The sequence below is a fragment of the Phacochoerus africanus genome, chromosome 15, assembly GCF_016906955.1.
Source record: "Phacochoerus africanus isolate WHEZ1 chromosome 15, ROS_Pafr_v1, whole genome shotgun sequence".
NCBI lineage: Eukaryota > Metazoa > Chordata > Mammalia > Artiodactyla > Suidae > Phacochoerus > Phacochoerus africanus.
In genome coordinates this window covers 113,362,858-113,388,176 of record NC_062558.1, presented here as the reverse complement: position 1 = coordinate 113,388,176, position 25,319 = coordinate 113,362,858, and the positions used below count along the sequence as shown (strand labels likewise).

The following is a 25,319-nucleotide window of genomic DNA, read 5'->3' as shown; positions in this document are numbered from 1 at the left end:
GGTCACAGCTAGAAGGTGTGATTTGAACCCTAGTGTCTGACTCCAGAATCCTTACTTGTTCAACTTGGCTACATGACCTGGGATAAATAATAAAATCAAGTAGAACATCTAATGCTTGGCAAGCCTTAGAGATAATGTTTGATATGCAGACATTAATACAGAATTATGTCAGTACAGGTCAGTATAGGTGGCTATACAGAGAAAATGAGTAGTTATTAGGGTCCTATTAGGGCTCTTGCTATGTTAAGTAAGGTTGGTATACATATGACTCCTGCTTGAGTGAGCTTTGAGGATGGGAAATGCCAGCTCCATGAATTCCCTGTTTCATATATAGACAACAAAATGACCTTACAGAGTGTGAAGGTCAATGTTTGGCCCCTTTTAGAGAGCAAGACTTGAGAGAAAGGGATAGAAAGAATTCACTAAATGAGAACCTTATTAGGAGGCCAGAAATACTGCTTCTCTGTGTCATTCTTTTTTTTTTTTTTTTGGAATCTCTTTTTAGGCCTGCACCCTCAGCAAATGGAGGTTCCCAGGCTAGGGGTCGAATTGAAGCTACAGTTGCCAGCCTGTGCCATAGCCACAGCAACTTGGGATCCGAGCCATGTCTGCAACCTGTACCACAGCTCACAGCAATGCTAATGATCGAGGCCAAATTGAACCCTTGTCCTCATGGATCCTAGTTGGGTTCGTTACTGCTGAGCCACGATGGGAACTCTCTTTGTTTCATTCTTAATGAAAAACCCAGAAGCGATTCCTAGTATAGTATTTTCTTATTTGATCAAGACCTTGTAACAAATGAAGCTATTAGGTCTTGGTAGTAATTTTAAAAATTATTTAAGGTAAAGTGATAGCAGGCAATTGTTATACTGGTTTTATGTCAACTTCCTGTATAGTAGGGGTTCTCTTTTTCTTATTCCACTCATTAACCAGAAGCCTCTCACTTCCTAGAATTTCTGTTTGAAATTTTTTTATTTTGTATTTTTAGAGATGCATCCAAAGCATACGGAAGTACCCAGTCTAGGGGTCCAATTAGAGCTGCAGGTGCTGGCCTATGCCACAGCCACAGCAATGCCAGATCTGAGCCACATCTGCGACCTACACCACAGCTTGCGGCAACGCCAGATCCTTTAACTCACTGAACAAGGCCAGGGATCAAACCTGCATCCTCACGGATACTAGTTGGATTTGTAACCTGTTGAGCCACAATGGGAACTCCCTGTTTAAAAATTATTGCTAAGAAAATTTGGATTTTAGCACCTTAATTTGGCTAAATTTTTGAACCAATTTGAATTAAGAAAAGAGCATATTAGACTCTGATCAGAGGACTAAATACATACAGGAGGGCAAGTAGAAGCAGGATGTTATAAAAAAATCATGGCACTATATAATTTAGATGATCTGGGTTCTGGCTCCTGCACTTGAGTAAGTCTTGTGGATCCTTTTCCCTAAAAGGAGGATAATGGTAATATTTACCCTGTCTGGCTCACTATGCCATACATGTATTTCATGTATGTGAATGCTTTGAAAACTGAGCACCATACAAATGCATTGGGAACATAATGTAATATGACTGATTCAAATAGCTAGGTTCACTTCTTGATAAGAAGAGAAAGATTTAAGGGAGAGTCTTGGAGCCACTATTTAACTTTTGGTGCAGGGAATATATATCCATATACAGTGTCCTCTATTTGGGGAAAAAAACCCCAAAAGTGTTCCCTATTACAGCAATTTGGAATGACCAAGCATTTTCAAAGTTAATTGTGAAAGGTAAGGTTACCTGTGGTTGTAAATAGTGACTCTTACAAATGTAATCTTAATGCTTTAGTGTTAGCTGGAAATACTGAATCTTCTCATGTTCTGGTTTTAGACAGAAGACCCTAGTAAGTGCAGTCCTCGATTTTGGGAGGAGCTCTTCCTTATGAAGGTAAGACTTGGTGGCATCTGTGGATTTTCCTGGTAACTGAGATTACTTTCTCAAGTGCTGCAGTAAAGATGCACTCAAGCCCTTATTGTTTCCTTGGCAGGTGAATTTAGAGTACCTAGAAGGCAAGCTGGAATCTCTTGATGGTGAAGAGTTAATGAAGATCAAGGACAATATTAATTGCTTATTTCAACACTGCATCCAGGCTCTGGGAGAGGAGCATCCGATTCGAGTGGTCAATGCATTGCAGGTACAAGGCTGGGAGACTGGGAAAATCTTATTTAATAGGAGAAAGGAATTGTAATACATTTTTTTTTTTTGTCTTTTTGCCATTTCTTGGGCCGCTTCCGAGGCATATGGAGGTTCCCAGGCTAGGGGTCGAATCGGAGCTGTAGCCACAGGCCTACGCCAGAGCCACAGCAACGCAGGATCCGAGCCGCGTCTGCAACCTACACCACAGCTCACGGCAACGCTGGATCGTTAACCCACTGAGCAAGGGCAGGGACCGAACCCACAACCTCATGGTTCCTAGTCGGATTCGTTAACCACTGCGCCACGACGGGAACTCCCTGTAATACATTTTTGAAACTTGAGGAACCTAGAATTGCGTTTAGTTTGAGGTTTTCTTTTTTTTTTCTTTCTTAGGTTAGGTTAGGGTTAAGTAGATTGGGTTTAAGTTTCTAACCTAGAAATTGGGTAGATCACTTTTTTTTGTTTATTTGTTTTTTGTTTTTTAGGGCCTCACCCCTGGCATATAGAAATTCCCAGACTAGGGGTTGAATCAGAGTACAGCTGCTGGCCTACATCACTGCCACAGCAACTCCAGATCCAAGCCGAGTCTGCAACCCACACCACAGCTCACTGCAACGCCAGTTCCTTAACCCACTGAGTGAGGCCAGGAATTGAACCTGCAACCTCATGGTTCCTAGTCTGATTCATTTCTGCTGTGTCGGGAACTCCTAGATCACTTTTTGAGCCCCAGTTTTCTCACCTATAGAATATAGAAATTACCTTTTGGGTTGATGTCACAGAAAAAGGACCATGTTTATCCTGTAGCTTTGTTAACCTTTGGACAGTAAATCTATATTTTCAGCATCACAGTGGTAGGGACTCATTGAAAGTTGAAACGAAAATTGGAAACTGTACTTCCTATAATTGCAGTGGCTCAGTGTGGGATAAGAATTATAAATTGTTCAGTGGAAATAAACTGACATTAGACCACTCGGTGACCCATATTTTATTGACTTTTTTTTTTCTTTTCTTTTTAGGGCTGCACTGACAGCATATGGAGATTCCCAGGCTAGGATCTAATCGGAGCTACAGCTGCTGGCCTACACCACAGCCACAGCAATACCAGATCCAAGCTGAGTATTCGACTTACACCACAACTCATAGCAATGCTGGATTCTTAACCCACCGAGCAATGCCAGGGATTGAACCTGCAACCTCATGGTTCCTAGTCAGATTTGTTAACCACTGAGCAGATATTTGTTTTTAACAAAGTTAAGTTCTAGGCACTATTCCAGGAATTTTAACAAAGTTCCAGGGACTACTCTAAGTGCTTTATAGTATTAATTCACATAGTTTTCCACAACATCTCTATGACATTAATACTATTATTATTATTCCCATTTAATTTTATTTTTTTGCTTTTTAGGGCTGCACCCTGGGCATGTGGAAATTCTCAGGCTAGGGGGTCAAATGGGAGCTATAGCTGCCAGCCTACGTCGGAGCCACAGCAACGCCAGATCCGAGCCATGTCTGCGACCTACACCACACTTCATGGCAACACAGGATCCTTAACCCACTGAGTGAGGCCGGGGATCGAACCTGCAACCTCATGGTTCCTAGTTGGATTTGTTTCAGCTGCACCATGATGGGAACTCCTCCCATTTTATTTTTTGGTAACTTTTTTAAATTTAAATAAGGAGAATTCTTCCATATGGAAAGAGCTAGTATGATCACATATTGGAAAGGGTATTCCCATTTTATAGATGAAAAAACTGAGCCACTGAAAAGTTAACCAATTGGTCCAGGCTCATATAACTGGTAAATAGTGGAGGACATTGTAATGAATTTTTAAGATTTTTTTTTTGTCTTTATCTTTTTTTGGGGGGGGGCCACACTTGAGGCATATGGAGGTTCCCAGGCTAGGGGTCAAATCAGAGCTACACCACTGCCACAGCAATTCAGAATCTGAGCTGTGTCTGCGACCTACACTACAGCTCACAGCAATGCCGGATCCTTAACCCACTGACTGAGGCCTGGGATCAAACCCATGTCCTCATGGATACTAGTCGGGTTCGTTAGCCTCTGAGCCACAACAGGAACTCTGAATTTTTAAGATTTTAATTCATTGGTTGTTATCATATAGGGACTTCTGTAGTTATTAAATGTAATTACTAAAAATGATAAACTATAATGTAAATACTAAAATTAATTGTAAGTAAAGGAGAGCTCCACCAGTCCCATGACTCAAATTCAAGAACTGTTTCTGGAGTTCCTATTGTGGCTCAGCGGTTAACAAACCCGACTAGTATCCATGAGGAAGCGAGTTCAATCCCTGGCCGTGGCTGTGGTGTAGGCTGGCAACTGCATCTCCGATTGGAGCCCTAGCCTGGGAACCTCCACATGCCTCAGGTGTGGCCCTAAAAAAGACAAAAACAAAACAAAACAAAAAAAAACCTCTTTCTTATTTTTGAATATCACTTTCCAGTCTTTGTGGTGTAATTTTTTTTTTTTTGCTCTTTAGGGCCACACCCTTGGCATAAGGAAGATCCCAGGCTAGGGGTCGAATTGGAGCTGCAGCTGCCGGCCTATGCACAGCAATTCAAGATCAGAGACGTGTCTGCGACCTATACCACAGCTCAGGGCAACACCATATCCTTAACCCACTGAACGAGGTCAAGGATAGAACCCATATCCTCATGGATCCTGATAGGGTTCATTAACCGCTGAGCCATGAAAGGAACTCTCGTAGCATAATTAAAAAAAAAAAATTATTTTATCTTACTGCCCCACAGCATTTGGAGTTCCTGGGCCAGGGATCAGATCCAAGCCACAGTTTCGACCTAAGCTGTGTCCTTTAACCCACCATGCTGGGCCAGGGATCCAACCTACATCCTGGCACTGCACAGACACCACCCATCCCATTGTGCCACAGCAGAAACTCCATGCAGTGTAATTTTAAAAAAGAGGATGGATAGAAAACAATAAAAAAAAAAAGAGGGTGGAGTTCCCTTCGTGGCGCAGCAGAAACAAAACGACCAGGAACCATGGGTTTTGTGGCCTCACTCAGTGGGTTGGTTAAGGATCTGGTGTTGCTGTGAGCTGTGGTGTAAGTTGCAGACATGGCTCAGATCTGGCGTTGCTGTGGCTCTGGCGTAGACCAGCAGCTACAGCTCCGATTAGACCCCTAGCCTGGGCATTTCCATATGCCATGAGTGCGGCCCTAAAAGGACAAAAGACAAAAAAAAAAAAAAAAAGAAGAGGGTGACAACAGTTTCACTTGCTGTTCCTCTTTTAATTTCTGGATTTTATTAAGACCTAGACTTTGTTTTAGAGTTCAGAACAGAGCAGTTGAATGTTAGCTATGTGAAAAGCAGGTTCTGAGGTTGCAGTTCGAGGCCACTGATCCAGTGCCCTTTGCATTTTGAGACTTTCTTTTTAGAAAGAACTCTTTCTCTCATCTCTGCAGACCTTGTGTGCACTTATTCGAGGAGTCCATCAAAAGAATAAGTCTACCTCTGGGTTTGACATTATCAACATGCTAATGGGCTTTGACAAGGCGGAGCTGTGCATGAAGGTGAGATATAAGCTGCAGATGTGCCTGCGGATGTCTGCTTACCATCTGCAGGCAGATACACTAGAAGATTTGGACTCAAATAGTCAGTCATCAATTCATAGATGATTGAATTTGGCCTTGAATTTAGATGTTTTTACTTTGCACATTTGGTTTATCTGAATAAAGGAAAATTTGAAATTTAGATTTGAATCCAAGGCATCCTTTCCCTGCAGTATAAAGACTAAGCAGCTCATTTTATGATTTATATCATATGATCATACATTCTTAAAAGCATTTATGAATTTAAATATAACAAATTAATATACAAGAATAACTTTAGTTCTAAACATTTAAGTTTTTTTATTTACCACAGTGACTTTATCAGAATTTTTATTTCTACTGTTTGATACTTTTACAAAATAACAGCTTAATTATAATTTACCTGTCATACAATTCACCCTTTTAAAGTGTATAACCCAGTAGTTTTTAGCATATTCATAGAATTGCCGAACCATCACCATTGTTAATTCATAACATTTTCATCACCCCAGAAAGAAAACATGTATCCATTAGCATGTACTCATTATGTCATCTTCTCTCCAGCCTCTAGCATCCCTTAATCTGTTTTTGTTTGTTTGTTTGTTTGTTTGTTTTTGCTATTTCTTGGGCCGCTCCCGCGGCATATGGAGGTTCCCAGGCTAGGGGTCGAATCGGAGCTGTAGCCACCAGCCAACGCCAGAGCCACAGCAACGCAGGATCTGAGCCGCGTCTGCAACCTACACCACAGCTCACGGCAACACCAGATCGTTAACCCACTGAGCAAGGGCAGGGACCGAACCCGCAACTTCATGGTTCCTAGTCGGATTCGTTAACCACTGCGCCACGACGGGAACACCCTTAATCTGTTTTATATCTCTAGGTTTACCTCTTCTAAACGTCTCATGTAAATGGTTTCATATCATCTCTGTTCTTTTGTTTCTGGCTTTTTTCACTCAACATAATGTTTGCAAGATTTACCCATGTTGTGGCATGTATCAGTAACTTCATTCCTTTTATTGACTGATTAATATTCTATTCTATGAATGTACTGCATTGTATCTGTCCATTTATCAGATATTTGAGATGATTCAACATGCCTGTTATAAATAATGCTGCTGTGAACATTCATGTGAAAGTTTTTATATGGACATTTGTTTTCAGTTCTCTTAGGTATATACCTAGGTTTAGAATGGCTGAGTCATGTGGTAACTCTATGTTTAACATTTTGAAGAAATTCCAAACTGTTTTCCAAAGTGGCTTTGCCATTTTACATTTTCACCTGCAGTGTATGTATGTGTGTATATACAAATGTATATATATATATATGTACGCACACATATAAGAAATGTCTATTCATATCCTTTACCTATTTGTAGATTGAATTATTTGTCTTTTTATTGTTGAGTTGTAAGTGTTCTTTATATATTTTGGATATAAGTCCCTTATCAGTTGTCTGATTTGCAGTGTTTGTGACTATCTTGAATGAGTTTTGTTCATAATATGAACTTTGAAGAACTTGTCTTCTCTCATTCACTAAATAATAAATATGTATGCCAAAGACTCTTTAAGTGATTAGGTTATTTTAAAAAGTTATGAATATGCAATTAGTAATACACAAAGATTTACTACCTGGAATCATTTTTTTTTTTTTTTTAAGGCTGTGCCCCCAGCATGCAGAAGTTCCAAGGCCAGGGATTGAACCCACATCATAGCAGGGACCCAAGCCACAGCAGTGACAATGCCAGATCCCTAATCCACTGAGTCACCAGGAAATGCAATCATTGTTGTGACAAATGTTTGTTAGGCTTCTGTGTGCCAGACACTGGAGATACAGAGGCAAATAAGACATAGCAACCATCCGCAGAAAATTGATAGATTAGTCTTTATATGTCTCCTTCCCTCCAGATTTATCATGTTTAAATCTGTCATCCACACTGACACCAGAGTGATGTGTCTTAGCACTCAAATCTTTCTTGGTTAAACCTTTCATTAGTTTCCTGTTACTAAAAGGATAAAGGCCAAACTCTCCTGTTAGCCTTATCAAACTTTTTTGATCTACTCCCCATTGATTTCTCAAATCTCATCTCTCACCACTGTGCCTCACTCTTTATATTTCCATAATAACAAACTATTTGTATTCCAACTGCACATCCAGGGCCATTTCATTTCTCAGGTGTCTTTGATCATGCTAATGCCTGCCTAGAATTCCTTTCCTCCTCAATTTTTAATTAATTCCTACTGAAATACAACCTGTCCCTGAGGGGTCCTAGAATAGGTAACTTCTGAGAATATTTCCTTCCTCCTTGTGTATTTCTGTCATAGTAGCCATTAAATTAAAACTTTATTTATTTTTCTCCTATTAGACTAAAAACACCTTGAGAGCAAGGATCATTGTCTTTTTTTACGTTTCCTTTGAAAGCACAATGTTTAGCATATAATTGACGCTTACGACATATTTGTTGAACTGTAGTAGCTTATTTTGAACCTTCACTTGAACTTCCAGTGTGCTAAATCCCTATTCTTTATACATTTCCTACTTTATTTAATGTAAACAATTTTTTTCTTCTTCCTATTGTGGTATCTAAGGGTTCCATCTTTTGTTTACACGGGCTCTAACAGCTGGTTGTTAGTACAAGTGATAAAACTCCAATCACATTGTCTAGTAGAACTGATTAGGATGGACCTGAGCTAGCTTTGTTGGATAGTGTATGTGGGCAGCAATTAGCTAGTAATGATATTGTCTCTGTTGTTTGTTCAGTGTGACAGCATCAAGTGACATGCTTTTTTTTATTAAATAATGAAACATACCTAGTTATTTAACCATTACTATTGTTATTAACCTTTAACTGTTTATTATTTGAAATTTATTTAATAGAATTTAATTTTTTAAATTAGTTTATTATTTGCTGTTTTTAATTTGTATGTTATTTAACCATTATTATTAATCTTTTAAAAATTTACTTCATTCTAATCTAAAGGTTTATTTGAGGATAATAGGCTATAAATATTCCTTTGGTAGAATAGTGAAATCTTTATATTCTCTGCAGTTGTTCTAAAGCATTTTTCCCAAAATAGTTGGACTGAGAAGTCTTCCTTTTCTTTGTCTAATCTAGCAAGGTCTAGGCCTCAGGGAATGATGTGGTTGCTTCATTTTATATTGTTTCCATTACTCCACATAACGTAATCCACAGTTGGACAAAGACACTGTGAAAGTATTATTTGATATGGTTTAATACTTAACGGTTCTCTCTCTCAGAACTTGATGGAGAGTTTGGATTCATTGCTTTGTGCCGAAGGTTCTGAAAGTCTGAAGAGCTTATGTCTAAAACTCCTCCTCTGCTTAGTGACTGTAAGTTATCCCATCTATATGTTTCTTTGTTAAGAATATAAATTGATAAGAGGGGAATATTTGAATACTTGAGCCCTAAGTTAGAAAGGAGAAGAGAGAAAAAAAAGTCTCTATGGGCCATCACATCACTCTGTGTGTGTTTGTGTAGAAGGAAGATAGTGTATAGGCTCTCGCTTCCTGGCATTCTTAACCTGTACCATTCCTGGAGAACTGCTGTCTTCTGGATTTTCAGATTTTGCTCTTCTGATCAGGTCTCATTTGGAAACATTTTTTGTGACCCTGAATATTTTTTATTCTGACTTTTGATTTGATTTTTTTGTCTTTTTAGGACCGCAGCCTCGGTATATGGAGGTTCCCAGGCTAGGGGTCAAATTGGAGCTGTAGCTGCTGGCCTATGCCACAGCCACAGCAACGCCAGATCAAAGCCGTGTCTATGACCTACACTGTAGCTCACAGCAACGCCGGATCCTTAACCCACTGAGCAAGGCCAGGGATCAAACCTTCGTCTTCATGGATACTAGTCAGATTCGTCTCCAAGCATGCGGGGGTTCCCAGGCTAGGGGTCTAATCAGAACTGTAGCCACTGGCCTACGCCAGAGCCACAGCAACGCCAGATCCGAGCCTCATCTGTGACCTGCACCACAGCTCATGGCAATCCCGGATCCTTAACCCACTGAGCAAGGCCAGGGATCAAACTGGCAACCTCATGGTTCCTAGTCGGATTATTTTCCGCTGTGCCATGATGGGAACTCCAGAAACTCCTGGCTTTTAATTTTTTTTTTTTTTTGTCTTTTTGCCATTTCTTGGGCCACTCCTGCGGCACATGGAGGTTCCCAGGCTAGGGGTCTAATCAGAGCTGTAGCCACCGGCCTACGCCAGAGCCACAGTGACGTGGGATCCAAGCTGCATCTGCAACCTACACCACAGCTCATGGCAACGCCGGATCCTCAACCCACTGAGCAAGGCCAGGGACCAAACCCGCAACCTCATGGTTCCTAGTTGGATTCGTTAACCACTGCACCACCACAGGAACTCCTGGCTTTTAATTTTAAAGCAAGAAGCTGGCCTGTATCTTCTAATGGGAGAAATATAGGGTATTACTCATTTACTTCAGGTGGTTGCCTTTCTCTGCTACCACTTCAAGGCTTTGGGATCATAAACTTCTTCCTGTGAATTTGGGAAATGAAACCCAAGAAACTGTATGTTTGTATGTGGGTTTGAGAGAAACAGTGAGAAGTTCAAAGATTTAGGAAGTTTTAATTTGCTAGTTTCTTACCCTTCTAGTGTGTCTCTTCAGGCTCTGGTGGCTTTAGGGGTGCTTATGAAAGGTCTGCTAAGTATCTAGTACACTGTTTTAGCATTTCTGTTTCTTTAGATACTAGGAGAGGAGATATACATGAGATATCAGAGTATAGACTTTAAGTAGCCTTTTTTTTGTGTTCAGGTGACAGATAATATCAGCCAGAACACTATCCTGGAATATGTGATGATCAACAGCATATTTGAAGCAATTTTACAGGTAGGTCATTTCCCTCATCATCTCTTTCTCTTTTGCGTGAACCACCTCCTCAAGCACTCTCACCATTTCTGGTTCTGGTTACAGATCCTTTCCCACCCCCCAAGTCGTAGGGAACATGGTTATGATGCTGTGGTCCTCTTGGCTTTGCTGGTGAACTACAGAAAATATGAGGTAAGTGGATCACCTAATGGACAGCTATTATCTTTTTATAATCTTCCTAAATGTGGCCGCTCCTAGAAGTGTGTGGCCACATTATGTCTTCTACGTTAGGCAAAGTGATTAATTGATTAATTTTGATAAACCAAATTCTAAAAGTCCTTTATTAGGAGTTCCTGTCGTGGAATAGTGGAAGAGAATCCGACTAGGAACAGTGAGGTTGCAGGTTTGATCCCTGGCCTCGCTCAGTGGGTTAAGAATCTGGCTTTGCTGTGAGCTGTGGTATAGGTGGCAGACGCGGCTTGGATTCTGTGTTGCTGTGACTGTGGTGTAGACCGGCGCTATAGCTCGATTTGACCCCTAGCCTGGGAACCTCCATATGCCATGGGTACGGCCGTAAAAAGCAAAGCAAAACAAAAAACAAAACCCTAAAGGTCTGATGTTAGAAGCCTAGAGTAGAGGATATAGCTGTTTAAAGAATCCTGTGGTGCAGCTTCTAAGAAAGTGAATAAATCTCTCTTACTATGGGGCTTCCCAAACCCAGTTTATCATTAGAATCACCTAGAAACTTTTTTTTTGTTTTTTGGCTGTGTCCCCAGCATGTGGAAGTTCCCTAGCTAGGGATCAACCCATGCCACAGCCGCAACCCAAGCCACTGCAGTGACAACACCAGATCCTTAACGTACTGTGCCACAAGAGAACTCCACCTAGGAACTTTTTAAAAAAGCAGATGTATCTGGGCCTTACTCTTTTTTTTTTTTTTTTTTTTCTTTTTATGGCCACACCTCTGGCATGTGGAAGTTTCTGGGCTAGGCATTAAATTGGATCTTCAGCTGCAGGCCTGCCACAGGTATAGCAACATAGGATCTGAGCTGTATCTGTTATCTGTGGTGCAGCTTGTGGCAATGACAGATCCTTAACCCACTGAGCATGACTGGGGATCAAACTCGTATCCTCAGAGAGACAGCCGAACCATAACAGAAACTCCTGGGCCTTACTCTTTTTTTTTTTTTTTTTGTCTTTTTGCTATTTCTTTGGGCTGCTCCCGCGGCATATGGAGGTTCCCAGGCTAGGGGTCGAATCGGAGCTGTAGCCACCGGCCTATGCCAGAGCCACAGCAACGCGGGATCCGAGCCGAGTCTGTGACCTACACCACAGCTCACAGCAACGCCGGATCGTTAACCCACTGAGCAAGGGCAGGGATCGAACCCGCAACCTCATGGTTCCTAGTTGGATTCATTAACCACTGCGCCACGACGGGAACTCCTGGGCCTTACTCTTGACATACCAAATCAGAATTTCTTATGGGTGGGACCTGGGTATCTTTTTTTTTTTTTTTTTTTAAAGATCTATTGAATGTGATGATCAGCCAGGATTGGGAACCATTGACCTAATGCATCTATTTTGAAAGTTTGGGCTTGTATATTAGATTTCCTTAATGCAGTTAATCTATTTGTATAAGTATCACTGTTGGTCTGGGGACACTTTCTTTTTTTTTTTTGTCTTTTTGCCTTTCCTAGGGCTGCTCCTGTGGCATATGGAGGTTCCCAGGCTAGGGGTCAAATAGGAGCTGCAGCCACCGGCCTACACCAGAGCCACAGCAACGCAGGATCCAAGCCACATCTGTGACCTACGTCACAGCTCATGGCAACGCCAGATCCTTGATCCACTTAGCAAGGCCCACAACCTCACGGTTCCTAGTCAGATTCATTAACCACTGAGCCATGATGGGAACTCCAAAGGGGACACTTTCTGATTTTGGTGGAAATTGAAGGCAGAGTCTTATCCATATTAATTCTGGCATTCTCTTTGCCTCTGGATTAGTCAGGGACAGATTTATAGATCTTTGAGATGAAGAGCTGAACTTAGAGATTTATCCTTGGGTTGGTGCATCTACTTGATTCCTCTCAAAAGGTAGAGTACACAGAGAAGGAAGTCGGCCACTTAGGGAAGACCAGGAGCCTTACTGGGGATTGCTTTGGAGGAATAGAGAACACTTAGCATTGGGTCCTGGACATGAGGATTACTTATTGAACCCAGAAGTCAGAAGCTGCATTGAGGCAACTTGACTTTCTTCATTTAATAGGTAGCAATACAATTGAGAAATGGGCCAGTGGGGGCAGGGTGGGAGGAAGATTTTAATTTTTGAGCTTCTAGATCTTCTTCTTTTTTTTTTTTTTCCTGTCTTTTGTCCTTTTAGGGCTGCACCTGTGGCAAATGGAGGTTCCCAGGCTAGGGGTCTAATTGGAGCTTTAGCTGCTGGCCTACGCCAGAGCCACAGCAATGCCAGATCAGAGCTGTGTCTGCGACCTACACCACAGCTCATGGCAAGGCCAGATCCTTAACCCAATGAGTGAGGCCAGGGATCAAATCCGCAACCTCATGGTTCTAGTCAGATTCGTTTCGATGCTTCACGACGGGAACTCCCATGTAGTGATTTTTGATATGATTCCTAGTAGGTCAAAGTGACATAAAATCTGGAGCTTATTTTTTTTTTTTGCAGGTGTGTATGTGTGTGTGTGTGTGTGTGTGTGTGCGCGCTACACCTGTGACATATGGAAATTCCCAGGCTACGGGTTGAATTAGAGCTGCAGCTGCTGGCCTACACCACAGCCACAGCAATGCTGGATCCGAGCTGTATCTACAACCTGTACTGCAGGTAATGGCAACGCTGGATCTTTTGCCCACTGAGTGAGGCCAGGGATTGAACCCTCATCCTCATGGATACCAGTCAGGCTGGTTTCTGCCGAGCCACAAGGGGAACTCTTGGAGCTTATTCTTATAAGGAGGGATATGAAAGAAGGGGAAGTCATGGAGAAAGAATACTTAAAGAGGGACTGGAATATGTGGAGCAATGTTAATGTGTTAAAAATCCCAGGAGCTGATAGCTTTCATTGTCTTGGAGGAACTGACAAATGGTATACAGAGCTACTAATAAAGAAGTAATTTATTAACACCACCTGTTTCAAAGTGATCTGGAGGGGCAGCTTGTAGCCATTGCGATCTCTGTCATGTGTAATAAGCCTCTGGGGCCTTATTATAACAGCAAGAAAAATAGCTGAGGAAGGGTGCTGAAGATAGTTAAGAGAGGTGAGTTATATGTGATAGGAAGTGCCATCATCAGGAATGAATATTTTTGGAACATTCTCCTGGATACATTCCACTCTGAGGCAGTGGCTTGGCTTCTCTAAATGTGAACTGAACTCTGGTTCAGCCTAGTAGGACTTTTGGAAATGTCAGCCTGAAAAATTAGACATGGCCAAGGAACTGGAGAAAACCATATTTCTGGAATGGGGTATGCATCTCTAGTCTGTCAGAAGCCCCAGAAGAATTAATATAGAAGGGAGGGCAAGTTGGTGGGTATAAGTTATCTGGGCTTTACAGCTTTTGATATAAGTCACTCAACAGAAACCATTAAAGGAAGCCTGGTGACCATGGAGCAGGAAGGTTTTTGACAGGAGCTTGAGGAATTCCAGATGAACGAGGCAAAACCAAAAGCTAGTGAATTTTTATGCAAAATGCAAGAGCTTGTGTGTTAGGGAGATCAACATGCTAGTTACTGTTGCATTTGATCCCATGATCATTGGGGTAAGTTGTACCTTTTCCAGAAATTTGCAAAGGGCACCAGGGAGGCTTGGTACCCTGCTAAACAGAGAAGGAACATTAGGTGTTGGAAATCGTTCTTCCTCACTTCAAGTAATGCCTTCCATTTTAGACATTTCATCTAAAGAAGCAGAGGAGGTCAAAATAAAAGGTGTAGGGAAGAGCAATGAAATGTGTTAAGTGTATTTTAGATCAAATAAAGGCTGAACTCTATTAGAGTGATTCTATGAAGGCTCACTGACTTTGTAATTCTGTCTTGCTGATGAAAAGTAGATTGCCTTGAGGTTTTTGTGTGTGTTTTTTTTAAATTGTTTGCTCTTTAGAGCTGCACCTGTGGTATATAGAGATTCTCAGGCTAGGGGTTGAATCAGAGCTGTAGCTGCCAGCCTATGCCACAGTCACAGCAACGAGGGGTCCAAGCCATGTCTGTGACCTACACCACAGCTCATGGCAGTGCTGGATCCTTAACCCACTGAGCAAGGCCGGGGATCAAACTCTCATCCTCATGGATACTAGTCGGGTTTCTTATGGATACTAGTTGGGTTTGTTACCTTCTGAGTCACAATGGGAACTCCCTGCCTTGAGTTTTAAAACATGACCAGCCCATCAGGTATATACTGTTAAGGAAAATCAACGACTGATAGAGAATTTCACAGCATTAAGATCTTGGCCTTCCAGGTTGGTCAAGTCTCCTGAGATAAAGTGACTCGGTCCCCAACTGCTGCTCTGAACATGATGTTTCCCATAAATTACAAAATTGTTTATTATGTTAGGTTGTAAGTTCTTCCTTTTTCTTTCTCTTTCTTTCCCTACAGAGCTTCCTTTGAATGTGATAAAAATGTCAAAGGAGAAAAAATATAGCTACCAATTATATGCCATATGCCAGATACTATGCTAAGGATTTTACTTGATTTAAATCTCATAGCAACCTCAAGGAAGGAAATATTATCCCCCATTTTACAGATGAGAAAATTGTGCTTGGTTTTATTCATGTGGCTAACTTGTCACAATAAGTATAGGAGCCTGAACTCAAACCCTTGATTGTAGCCACCTTGCCTTGATGCAACAGTTGCTAATGCACAGCCTGTTCTTGCACTAGCAAGATGGTCTACTTTGGGAAGGTCTACTTTGGGAAGGTGAGTAAGTAGGACTTTCAAAAACTGTGCCAAGAGACAGTGATCTGCTCCTTCTAGTGTTGTTCTCATCATGATGGCATCTCAGGGTCTTCCTACTGCTGATTTTCATTTCCAAGAATCCACTTGCTTTGGATCTTGTCTGAAGTCTGTAGCATCAGCAGGGTTTGGGTGTTGGTCATAGGAAGAAGTATTGAGAGCCTTCCTCTGTCAGATCAGGTAACAAAGGGGATGGGTTTTACCTCCTCGAATTGTGTTGTAGAAAACCTTATAAACATCTGGGCTGTTAAGAAAGCAAAGCTTCTTTTCCCAGTTGACATTCAAAAGATTCCCTCAGAAACTTGATTAAATAAAGTCTGCAGGGAGGGGACTTAGACTTTCAGTTGGGTTTCCACGTTTCTGAGTAATGAATTTTCTTGGATGCTGTAAAAACTGCCATCTGAGGACAATTGTTTCTAGCTTCCCTTGGGTTAGATTTGGTGCCTGATCTTTCCTCACATCCTATGGGGGGGATGTTTTCAAGGTGAGCAGGTCGTTGGTTCTCATCCTACCGGTAGGAGATGGCCCAGTTGCTTATTGAGTTTAAATATATGTCCATTTCCATATGCTGCCCAGCTGTGACTGAATATGGAAAAACTCAAGAAATCTTCAAATGCTTTAAGTGATGGGAGAGTCATTAAATCCCAGTGTCCTGACCAGATTGTAGTTTGGGTAATTACATCTTTTTTTCAGTTCCCCTGCAGTGTTATTTGGGTATTGGATCCATAAATGGCCTCTTTGGCTGTTTAACAGCTGCCACTTTCCGCCCCCAAGGTGGCTTTGTTTTACGGGTGGGTGGATCAGTCCTTGGATATAGTTTGTGGAATGGTTAGGGAGCCTTTGGGATGAGAGTGTAAGTTAGCAACTTATAAATTTGTGCCTTATGGCAAGGAAGCTTTTATGTTCCCCAAAAGACAGCTGTCCCTGTGGACTTAGTAAATTATTGGCAGGATAGGACAAAGTGAGTGTTGTGAATTGTTCACTTACTTCTTAGAAACAAATGAGAGGGAAAGATGGAAGAAGTGGCAGATGTAGGCCCAGGCTGATTAGGTCTAGAGGAAAATGGTGGTAGAACAGAACCAGGGTGTGTGTTTGGGCTTGGTGACTGCCCATGCACACTGAGAGGTTTACTGAAAATGGGGGAAGTCAACTGGCAAGATAGTTGGGGATAGGTATTAGGAGTATCACTCTACAGAGAGAGCACCTTATAGAAGCATTTTTGTTAATACTTTGTTAAATAACTAATGGGTTCTTGACTAGGTCACGCTCACCTGGAGTCTTCTCTTGTTTGACAGTCTGTGAATCCTTATATTGTGAAGCTGTCTATTGTGGATGATGAAGCCACACTCAATGTGAGTATCTGGATACTTATGTATTGTTTTAATTATTTGCCTTCGGTAGCCTTACTTTTAGTGGATGTTTAGGTCAGAGAGTATAGAGCTATTGTGTTAATTTCATCTGACTGTAAAGAGGGAATGGGTATTTCTTTTTAGTGCATCAGTGCTACTGTTTTATTGTTTTCTGTCTTCTCATCATGAAAGGAAGGTTTGAGGGGATATTTGCTTGCTAATCGATGAAATGGTCAGTTATATTTCATATTTGAGTATACTGAGGTTGGTTATTCTACAGAGTCAAGAAGTTACATTTCCAGCAACAAGGAGGTTTAGATGGGATGTCAGATCACCCATGATGTACACCTTAAAATATCTTATATGTCAATTATACTTCAGTAAAGCTGAAATTTAAAAAAAAAAAGGTTTAGAAGACTATAATATTGGGAGATTTCTTCTTGTGAAACCAGCCAGATTATATTTATAGCCTGACTTGGTGAAGCTGAAACATGGAGGATGATATATATCTCCTACATATATCCTTGAAGGTTTGGGCAATAACATCTGATCTCTGAATATAGGGAGAAAGAAGATGACCAGGTGTCTGCTTTATTCTCTTTCCGTCTTGCTTTCTTCATTCTTCTAATTTCTCTTATAAAATAAAGCACACTTGACTGATGCTTGTGGCCTTAATTGATCTTTGTGATATGCTTAGCAGGTTCTAGGTGGAAAGCTGATAAGGTACTTTAACATTTATTGGATGCTTCTTCCTGTTACACTCCTGTTTTCCTGTGGCTGAAAGAGAGTGGCTTGTCTATATGTACCTTCAGAGAACATGGGACTCATTGTCACTTTTATTGTGGGTGCTTTAGAGACAGTGGCCTGGGCTGGTCTGTTTCATCTCTTGTTACTCTCTTAATTGTGTCTAGAAACATTAAGATAATTAAATCAGAAAAATCTTTCCAGAGAAGTTCCTTTTGTAATTGGGACACTGTCTTCCCCTTCCTCCTCCTCCTCTCTCTCTCTCTCTCTTTTTTTTTTGGCCACTGAATGCAGCAACTTGATGTAGAATCTCAGTTCCTAGACCAGGGATTAAACCTGGGCTACCGCAGTGACAGTGCTGGGTCCTAATCAATAGATCACTAGGGAATTCCTCCAAGGAAGTTCCTTTTGATCTCTCAGAATTTCTGTCCTTGTTGCCCCCTTTCAGGTAGAACTTCTTGGGCTTGGACCGTGGAGCTGTATTAGTGTTTTCCCTGGCCTAGTCATAGCATCGTCACCAGCCCCTTATTTCACCTCTGCTATCTTTTTTCTCTCTAGGGAATGGGGCTTGTGATTGCTCAAGCTTTATCTGAGTACAACAGGTAAGTCCACCTTCCCAGAAGAGAGGGTTCTAATTTTCATTTGAATTGGTTGAGTAGGAAGCAACTTTGTTAAGAGTTCTTGGGTGAGGGTCCCTTACCTATTGTAGAAGAGTATTCAGAGGAACAGCTGCTGGCAGATGCATTTGCTCTAGCTTGGCTCGATGACTTTAGCCCGGGTTGTTTCTAACACTATTGAAAAAGTAGCCACCAGGTCAGGGTCCAACTTTTGTTGAAGCAATTCTTATATACAAGCGTTCTTTTGCAAACTTTGGTATATATTGCAGAGCATCTTACCTTGTTTTCCACCCACAAGCAGGCTCTTCCATTTAGCCCAATGTATCATACAAATACCGTTTTCTCTGTAAAACAGTTTGGGAAGCACTACTTTTTTTGTGTGCTTGAAAAAAATAAATAAATAAAAAGAGAAAGCATTGAATTAGTTCTGGTTTGACAGATGCTTCTTTTTATCAGTAATCAACTGCAGCTTCCCAGAATCCGTCTATTCCCTGGGCTCTTTTCACTTATGCTTACTTTCCCTCTTGTTGGGGGTGGGGAAGGACCTAGTATTCAGTAAATGGAAACCAGAACTGTATCTAATTCTGGTAAGGGCCAGGCAGGAGCTTTCTTACTCCTTTCCAGACTTTCCTCACACACAATTGGGAATTTCAAATCTGTCCTATCTCCACAAATAGTTTAGCTCACAGATTTCCCTCCTCTTCCTTCAAAAACAAACAAGATTTTCACTGTTACAGCCTTAAAGTAATTTTACTGTCACACTTTTCAAGCAATAGTCTGTTTGGGAAATAACTGGATCAGCCATATGTTAGAGCAGTTTCACACTTTTGCAGCTTACTTTCTAAGTCTCTCCCAAAGTAACCGGGCATTTTGGTAACATGCTACCTCAAGAGCAGATGGGTGCCTCTTAGCTTGCAGGGGAAACTACAGTGGCTCGATTGTCATAATGCTTTTGTTTTCTGGAGTCAGTGAATTCTATGAGTGAGCTGCCCTGATTACCTAGTATGCCCTGGACAAAGATATACGTGATAAATAATACTAAAGTTGAATTTATTTTTGTTCAGACAGTATAAAGACAAGGAAGAAGAACACCAGAGTGGTTTTTTCTCTGCTTTAACAAATATGGTAAGTCCTACTTGTTTTTTTCTCTCCTGCTCAGAAATATATGGGATCTTCAGGAGTAGACAAGTCTGGACTTAGAAGTTTAGATGTTTGAGATGATGGCATGATGAAAGGAAAGAAGCTGCTCATAGCAGCTGTTTTGGAAAGCTGTATCTCTTTTAGTGATTTCCAAACCCAAATGAGATAGGGGAAAGAAGAGCTTTGATTTTTCTGGGACTGATTTTTTTCAAATTAATTAATATAGTTTTTTAAAGGCTAAAAAAAAAAAAAAAAGTTCATATTGAGCCAGAGTTTTGTTTCCTAAAGAGTTGGCTCTGCTTGAGGACTGATGCTATGGAAGACAGAATAGGAGCATTGAGATCTGAGTCCAACCCTTTGTGGTCCTTGGCTGTGTGCTGTGGCCCCTCTATCTCTTATAGCTGGTCCTGGAGTCAAGGGGTTGGTACACTGATCTGAGCCACTCTCTAAAGTTTAAGGATCAGGGCTGAGAGGTTTGTGGTTTAGGAAAGTTAGTGGTTCCGTTTGCAAGACTCCTGAGCAAGGTTTCTCAGCCTTGGCACAAAAGGCATTTTGGGCCAGATGATCTGGGACTATTTGTGTGTGTGTGTGTGTGTGTGTGTGTGTGTTTTAGGGCTGCACCTGCGGCATATGGAGGTTCCCAGGCTAGGGGTCTAATCAGAGCTACAGCTGCCGGCCTATACCACAGCCACAGCAACACAGGATCCGAGCCACGTCTGAGACCTACTACACCACAGCTCATGGCAACGCCAGATCCTTAATCCGTTGAGTAAGGCCAGGGATTGAACCTGCAACCTCATGGTTCCTAGTCAGATACGTTTCTGCTGCACCACAATGGGAACTCCAATCTGGGACTACGTTTTAAGTAAAAAATCTGGGAGATCTTAGGGAGTTCCCTGGTGGCTCAGCAGGTTAAAGATCTGGTGTTGTCACTGCTGTGGCTCTGGTTACAGCTATGGTGCGGGTTTGATCCCTGACCTGGGAACTTCCACATGCCTCAGAGGTGGCCAAAAAAAATGTAGAAGGTGTTAGAACGTAGTCTTCTTGGGCATTAGTATTCAAGTAATCAGCCCTAGGGCAAGACAGATTTTGAGTTCATTGCAAGAAATAGCAATCTTCCCTCCATTCTGCTCCCCTAAAGGCCACTTTTTGCCCTCAATATCTATGCCTTCTTTTTCAGAGCTTACTCTCAAGGAAAGGATTTGATAAACTCTTGAACTCTGAAGCACAAATGGGTAGTCACTCAGATGTTAGAGCAGTGCGAGTGCTGTTTTGGTATTTAATTAGATGAATTAAATCGCTCCTAGGGACCTTTGCCTTTTAGCCAAGAAGAAAAAGTTTTGTACTGAATAAACGAAGCTCTAGCTACATGGTTTGGGACATCAGTAAGTAGGTGGAAAAGTATTTTTAGAGGGATGGGCATCGATCTCAGTGTCTCTGATATCACATATATTGGAGGCAACCTCCCCCATGTACTTACTTGGCTGTCCTGCCTTGGACACAAAAGATTTTGTGATGTGAAGGATGGACAGTGGGTTTCATTTAGACACTTCTGGTCTGAAACCTGTATAGTCCCCTGAAGACGGCTCTGTGTTGGATGAACAGCCTGCCTTCTGTGATATCCTTTGTGAGTTAGTTTCTGACTTCAAAATAAGCAACTTCCAGGAAAGATGCAAAGTGATGAGGATGTCTAGGTTACCATACGTGCTGTCAGTGGTTACTAAACTTAAACATTAAAGGGAGAGCTGGACCAAAGTACTGTAATTTTTTTTTTAAGTCCCTTAAGTAAAGATATTTCAGGGAATTTTCATTATTTCATTTATTACTTTATGATTCTTTTAGGATCTTCAGAGTGAGTTGGTTTTGGTGTGTGTGACTGGTGGGCCAGGGTTCCAAGTTTTCTCAGGCTGCAAGCAGCTTGTATTTTCCATTCATTTAAAGGCTTCATAGGCACAGAGCTCCTCTCACATTTCCCTGCTATATGAGTCTGCAATTCCCCTTTTCTTCCACAGGTGGGCAGCATGTTCATAGCAGATGCCCATGAGAAAATCTCAGTACAGTAAGTACCTGACATTCTTGTTCAGTGCTTTGAACTTTAGTGTGGGCTCTCTCACTGGATATGAAAGTGTGAAATATTGCCTCCGGTAATTTTTTATGGATTCATACTTTTTTGGTGATTTGTCAAATGTTTCTTGAGTTTTAAACAGTAATGGAACCTTAGAAACCTCTGCTTTGGTTACACGTATTGAGGCCCAAGAAACTGCAAAACTGTTCCCAGCTGTCTCTGGAATGAAATGAAGAAGGGCTGGGTGTCTGAGCCAGTTAAGACTTAGCTGGATTGGGGTGAAAAAGTGAAAGGGGGGAAATAGTGAATAAAGTAGATAAGAACTAGTTCTAAGAAATTAAAGTTAAGGCCTTGACTGTATACTCTTTACATAAGCCCCAAAAGGAAATAAATGGAGCATTATAAACTCAAAGGGGGAGTTCTCTTGCGGCACAGTGGGTTAAGGATCCAGCATTGTCACTGCAATGGCTCAGGTTGCTGCTGGCCTGGCCTGCTGAACAGAGAGAGAGAGAGAGAGAGAAACTCAAAAGGATTTATAATGATTTGGGGTAAAATCTTATCTTGATGGTTATATTCTTTTAACTCCATTGTTATAAGAGAATCTCCAAATTTGTTCTCTTTTTCTTCAGAACCAATGAGGCCATCCTTCTGGCACTTTACGAAGCTGTTCATTTAAATCGCAACTTCATCACAGTGTTAGCCCAGGTTGGTTATGTTAAAAACCTTTTTCTCCCTGAATTTCATATAGATTCACTCTGTCGAGAAGCTTAACTGGCTGTGCCTATGCAAACCCTGCTTTGTATTGGTGAGTGATAGTAACGAAGAATTGCATCAGTTGCCTTTGCTTCATACTCTTGTCAAATATGTATATTTCCATCTGGTGCCGAAGTGGATTGGATAACATGCAAAGTTGATGGTGTTTACCAGTTTACTGATTCTGTTAATCCAAATGAGTTGAGATTATTTCATTTTGTTCATTGGAAATCTCTTGGTATTATCTGCCCCTACGGATTTTTATAACAGGCTTTCTGTTTGCTAAACCTCTCTGGAATTACAACTAGAGATAAAGTAGGCCACGTCACTTATCTTATTATCTCACCTGTTTCCAGAGAAGAAAAGTACAAAATATCCTGTGCTTTATGAGGCTAGCTGTTAACAACAACAACAACAAAAAAGGTCTACAAATATCGAAAGCAGGAAGTCATAGAATCCTCAGTGCCAGGTCACTTGCCTAAGGAATACCCTTAGTAGTTGGTACAGAAGGGACTAAAGCAGGCTGAGAACTCAAGTGCTGCCCATAAAAGCTGTCTTTAAAAATTGATAAAGTGTTTTTATTTTAAAGCCAGACTGTTTAAAATATGTATGAAAGTTTCTTTTAAAGCAAAGTTTTGCTTATGCTTTTTTTTTTCAAAGGGCAGATGTGTATGGGTCTACTGCATTTCAAAAACAAAAAAATAAGGTCAAAAAGCAGTGTGCTGGTTTGGATTCTGCCTAGGAGGCCCTGACCGTTTCTCATGACTAATGACATGAGACTTGATCCACTATTCTCATGATGTTCTTTGTCTGCTCTCCAAATTCTGTAATTGATTTTAAGGAAGAAGTGAGGAAGGTAAAATTTGGTAAAGCTGTTGGGGAGGAGAAGGGAGTAGCCACCACTCAGCTTAATTCTCAAGAGCTGATGTGGCAGGGATGGCTAAGGAGGGTGAGGGAAAGAGGAGTCATCTGTTTTGGTCTCTAGTGGACGTCTTCCCCCATGTCTTTGCTTCCCCAGCTCACATACTCTTTACTGTGGAAGAAGAACTGCCCTCTGCATAGCTCTTTTTATAGTACTTGTTATCCCCTTGGCTCACTTGTGTCTATTAGTCAACTATGTGGTCATTAGAACAGTCTGTAGATATGTTTTAGGTTGCTCTGAAAAGAATAGTCCCTGCCCAGGTTCAGATAGGACTGCAAATGCCCCTTTTTTGTGGAATAATCATGTGTATTTGTTTACCCTAGGTTTTTGTTTTCTGTTTTCTTAATGGCTGCACTTGTGGCATGTGGAAGTTCCTGGGCCAGGGATCGAATCTGAGCTGCAGCTGTGACAATGCTGGATCCTTTAACCCACTGTACCAGGCTGGGTTTGAACTTAAACCTTAAACCTCCACAGTGATCAACCACAACTGGATTCTTTTTTTTTTTTTTTTTTGCTTTCTTAGGGCCACACCACCAGCATATAGAAGTTCCCAGGCTAGGAGTTCTTGTCATGGCTCAGTGGTTAACAAAACTGACTAGGAACCATGAGGTTGCGGGTTCCATTCCTGGTCTCGCTCAGTGGGTTAAGGATACAGCGTTGTCGTGAGCTGTGGTGTAGGTCACAGATGCGGCTTGGATCTGGCGTTGCTGTGGCTCTGGTGTAGGCCGGCAGCTACAGCTCCGATTAGACCCCTAGCCTGGGAACCTTCACATGCTGCAGGAGCGGCCCTAGGAAAGGCAAAAAGACCAAAAAAAAAAAAAAAGTTCCCAGGCTAGGGGTCCAATCAGAGCTACAGCTGCCGGCCCAGACCACAACCAAAGCAACGCCGAATCTGAGCCACATCTGCGACCTACACCACAGCTCACGGCAACACTGGATCCTTAACCCACCGAGTGAGTCCAGGAATTGAACCCACGTCCTCATGAATACTAGTTGGATTCATTACTGTTGAGCCACAGTGGGAACTCCAGAGCTCCTTTTTTTTTTTTTAATTTTTTTATTTTCCCACTGTACAGCAAGGGGATCAAGTTATCCTTACATGTATACATTACAATTACATTTTTTTCCCCATCCTCTGTTCTGTTGCAACATGAGTATCTAGACAAAGTTCTCAATGCTACTCAGCAGGATCTCCTTGTAAATCTAAGTTGTGTCTGATAAGCCCAAGCTTCCGATCCCTCCCACTCCCTCCCCCTCCCATTAGGCAGCCACAAGTCTTTTCTCCAAGTCTATGATTTTCTTTTCTGAGGAGATGTTCATTTGTGCTGGATATTAGATTCCAGTTGTAAGTGATATCATATGGTATTTGTCTTTGTCTTTCTGGCTCACTTCACTCAGTATGAGAGTCTCTAGTTCCATCCATGTTGCTGCAAATGGCATTATGTCATTCTTTTTGATGGCTGAGTAGTATTCCATTGTGTATATATACCACATCTTCCAGAGCTTCTTTTTTTTTTTTTTTTGTCTTTTTGCTATTTCTTGGGCCGCTCCTGCGGCATATGGAGGTTCCCAGGCTAGGGGTCGAATCGGAGCTGTAGCCACCGGCCTACGCCAGGGCCACAGCAACTCAGGATCCGAGCTGCATCTGCAACCTACACCACAGCTCATGGCAACGCTGGATCGTTAACCCACTGAGCAAGGGCAGGGACCGAACCCGCAACCTCATGGTTCCTAGTCGGATTCGTTAACCACTGCGCCACGACGGGAACTCCCAGAGCTTCTTATTAGAGTTTAGTAAGCATCAGCTCTAGTCAGGTACTCATGGAACCAACTGTAGAAGTAGTCCCTCCTCAGTGAGCTTTCTGTCTGCTTTAAGCCAGAATATCAGAAAGGATGAGCAGAAGATACCCAGAACTAGCTTTTTTCTTTTCTTACCTTTCTGTGTTTTCTTTCAGAGTCATCCAGAAATAGGCATGGTAACAACCCCTGTCAATCCTGCTCCTACAACACCAGTCACACCACTTGGGACCACACCGCCCTCCTCTGATGGTAAGTCTACCACCTCCTTTGTTTCTTGATTAATGGGATCTTGAATCTTTACGGGTAAGCATAGTTTTTTGTTTTTGAACAAGAAGCACAGTTGTTAATTTTTTCACTGAAGAAATTATCTGAACAATTGTCCT

General features: G+C 41.6%; 1 protein-coding gene across 4 annotated transcripts in view; it reads left to right on the top strand.

Annotated features, from left to right (window-relative positions):
- ARMH3 (armadillo like helical domain containing 3) overlaps positions 1–25,319 on the top strand; it is a 194,417-nt gene that overhangs the window by 14,178 nt on the left and 154,920 nt on the right. For all 4 annotated transcript variants that reach the window (XM_047759736.1, XM_047759734.1, XM_047759735.1 and 1 more), the window contains 12 exons: positions 1,871–1,927; positions 2,028–2,174; positions 5,622–5,729; positions 9,004–9,096; positions 10,541–10,615; positions 10,700–10,786; positions 16,842–16,898; positions 18,198–18,241; positions 19,321–19,381; positions 21,409–21,455; positions 22,091–22,166; positions 25,092–25,185. In XM_047759736.1, coding sequence (XP_047615692.1) covers positions 1,871–1,927; positions 2,028–2,174; positions 5,622–5,729; positions 9,004–9,096; positions 10,541–10,615; positions 10,700–10,786; positions 16,842–16,898; positions 18,198–18,241; positions 19,321–19,381; positions 21,409–21,455; positions 22,091–22,166; positions 25,092–25,185 — 946 coding nt within the window. The remainder of the gene's footprint in view (positions 1–1,870; positions 1,928–2,027; positions 2,175–5,621; positions 5,730–9,003; positions 9,097–10,540; positions 10,616–10,699; positions 10,787–16,841; positions 16,899–18,197; positions 18,242–19,320; positions 19,382–21,408; positions 21,456–22,090; positions 22,167–25,091; positions 25,186–25,319) is intronic.